Source organism: Coccinella septempunctata, chromosome 8 (genome assembly GCF_907165205.1).
Source record: "Coccinella septempunctata chromosome 8, icCocSept1.1, whole genome shotgun sequence".
NCBI lineage: Eukaryota > Metazoa > Arthropoda > Insecta > Coleoptera > Coccinellidae > Coccinella > Coccinella septempunctata.
In genome coordinates, this window is record NC_058196.1 from 7,043,916 (window position 1) to 7,046,653 (window position 2,738).

Consider the following 2,738-nt stretch of genomic DNA (forward strand, 5'->3'; position numbering starts at 1 on the left):
ATGGCTGTGATAGGCCCAGACGCCATCGAAATCTATAATAGTTTCAACTTGAATGATGCAGAAAAAAATAATCTACAAATAATTAAAGATAGGTTCAAAGATTACTTTGCTCCAAAAACAAACATATCGTTTGAAAGATACATATTTTTCAAGATAGAACAAAACGAAGACGAGCAATTCAACGAGTTCCTGACAAGGATCAAAACACAAGCAAGTAAATGTGAATTTGACAATTTACAGGATGAAATGCTAAAAGATAAAATTGTATTCGGAATCAGATCTAATCAAGTTAGAGAGACACTATTAACAGAAGATAAATTAGATCTGAATAAAGCAATATCGATCTGTAAAACAAGCGAACAAGCTTCAAAACAACTAGACGAGTTTGAAGGTAAAAGCAAAACAGATAAAGTACTTGTTGTGAAAAATTCAAAAGTCAAGAAGGAACAAAACAAAAAATTTGACTGTACAAGATGTGGTACGAATCATAAACGCAGAGAATGCCCAGCTTTCAACAAACCATGCACAAAGTGCAATAAAAATGGACATTTCGCTAAAATGTGCAGAACGAACAAGAAAAATGAAGCCAAAGAGAAAGATAGAGTGAATATATTGGAAGAAAGCTCAAATTCTGAAGAGGAAGTATATTTCTGCAATAAGTGTTGGAGAAAAAAAGAACTGGACCGAAAATATACAAGTGGGTAAAGTGAAGTTCACAGTTAAATTAGATACGGGAGCAGAATGCAATGTGTTACCAAGGCACTTGTTAAACAAAACAAAGGCAAATCTGAAATCAAGTCGTACAAGGAATTTAATAAGTTACACAAATGACAAAATGGCAGTTCTTGGAGAAGCTGAGTTACCATGTCAACTGAAAAATGAAAAAACCAACATCGTATTCAAAGTAGTTCAAGAAAATGTTACACCGATCTTAGGACTTGATACCTGTGAGAAATTAGGACTTATCGCCAAAGTCAAGACTGTGAAAGAAAATTGTGGAGAAGATATATTTGAGGGATTAGGCTGTTATAAAAACTATGAATATGATATCGACCTGATCGACAACCCAAAACTGGAGATCAAACCGTCAAGAAAAATTCCACATGCTATAAGAGACGAAGTGAAGCAAGAACTCGACAGAATGGTTAAGTTAGATGTCATAAAACCTGAAACAGAGCCTACTCCAGCTGTCAGCCCAATGGTAATCGTCAGACAAAAAGGTAAGATAAGAATTTGCATTGACCCATCAGATGTGAATAGAAACATATTAAGACGACATTTTCCACTCACTACCATAGAAGAGATCTCAGCTGATATCAAAAAGTCTAAATTCTTTGCATTGTTAGATTGCACGGAAGGATTCTGGCAAGTTAAACTGTCAGAAAGAACACAAAAGATATTAACATTTGCTACCCCATGGGGAAGATATTCTTTCAAAAGACTTCCTTCTGGAGTATCATCAGCTCCAGAAATATTCCAAGAGATTCTGACAAACCTCCTCAAAAATTTCAGAAACGTAAGAGTATCAATAGACGACATTTTTATACATGCAGAGACTGTAGAAGAACTCCGCAAAACTGTTGGTGAAGTCATTGAATTACTAAAAAAATCAGGCTTCAAACTTAATAAAGATAAATGCATTCTAGAAGCTAAAAGAATTAAATTTTTAGGACACATTATTTCAGCTTACGGATTAGAAGCAGATCCCGACAAAGTGGAGGCAATTCAAGCCATGAAAACGCCAACAAATAAAACAGAACTACAGAGACTGCTAGGTATGATCACCTATCTGAATAAATTCATTCCAAACATGTCGGACCTAACCAATCCTCTAAGAGATTTGTTACATAAAAATGCAAGCTTCACATGGGAAAGTTATCACGAGGAAGCACTCGACAAAATAAAACAAATACTTCAGAGTCCACCAGTGTTGAGACTATATGATGTGAACAAACCTGTAACCCTATCTGTAGATGCAAGCTCAAAAAATTTGGGAGCAGCAATTTTCAAGAAAAACATACAATCTGCCCCAGCCAGGTTGCAACGCATTATGTTCAACCTTGCACCATACGCACCAAAAGTCATATTCAAAAAAGGTACTGAAATACCTTTAGCAGACTTTCTTAGTCGAGATTGTGATGCGTCCAATTTGAAATATGAACCAGAAGAAAACCTTAAAGTTGCAGTCATACTACCCATGTCATTAGATGCCAAAGAAGAACTAATCAATGCTACAAAGGAAGATCCACATCTACAGCTACTCCTTAGAACAATAATGCAAGGATTTCCAGAAGACATGAAACAACTGCCAAAAGAGACACAACATTATTTTAATTTCAAAGAAGAGTTAAGCTATTTCAGAGGACTTATTTTCAAAGCTGACAAAATTGTAGTGCCAAAATCACAGATCCCTAAAATATTGAAAAACATTCATCTAGGACATCTAGGGATACAAAGCTGCCTGAAAAGAGCCAGACAGTTACTATACTGGAAAGGCCAATACGACGATATTGTTAATCTAGTTAAAGGATGCTCTGTCTATGAACAAACGCAACGAGACAATATCAAAGATACAGTACTAGTCAACAAAATTCCTACACTTCCAGTTGCTTCAGATTTATTTGAGTTGAAAGGAAAAACCTACCTAGTAATCTGTGACAGTTACTCTGGATATATAGATTTCCAACAACTAAAAGGCCAGTCATCATATAAAGTGATCGAACAACTCAAAAAATGGT

At 35.4% G+C, this 2,738-nt stretch overlaps 1 protein-coding gene across 1 annotated transcript; it reads left to right on the top strand.

The window, feature by feature from the left end:
- Positions 1-705, top strand: LOC123318252. Its single transcript, XM_044904868.1, has one exon. It carries the CDS (start codon positions 1-3, stop codon positions 703-705), a length of 705 nt encoding a protein of 234 aa, XP_044760803.1.
- Positions 706-2,738: the final 2,033 nt, after the last annotated feature.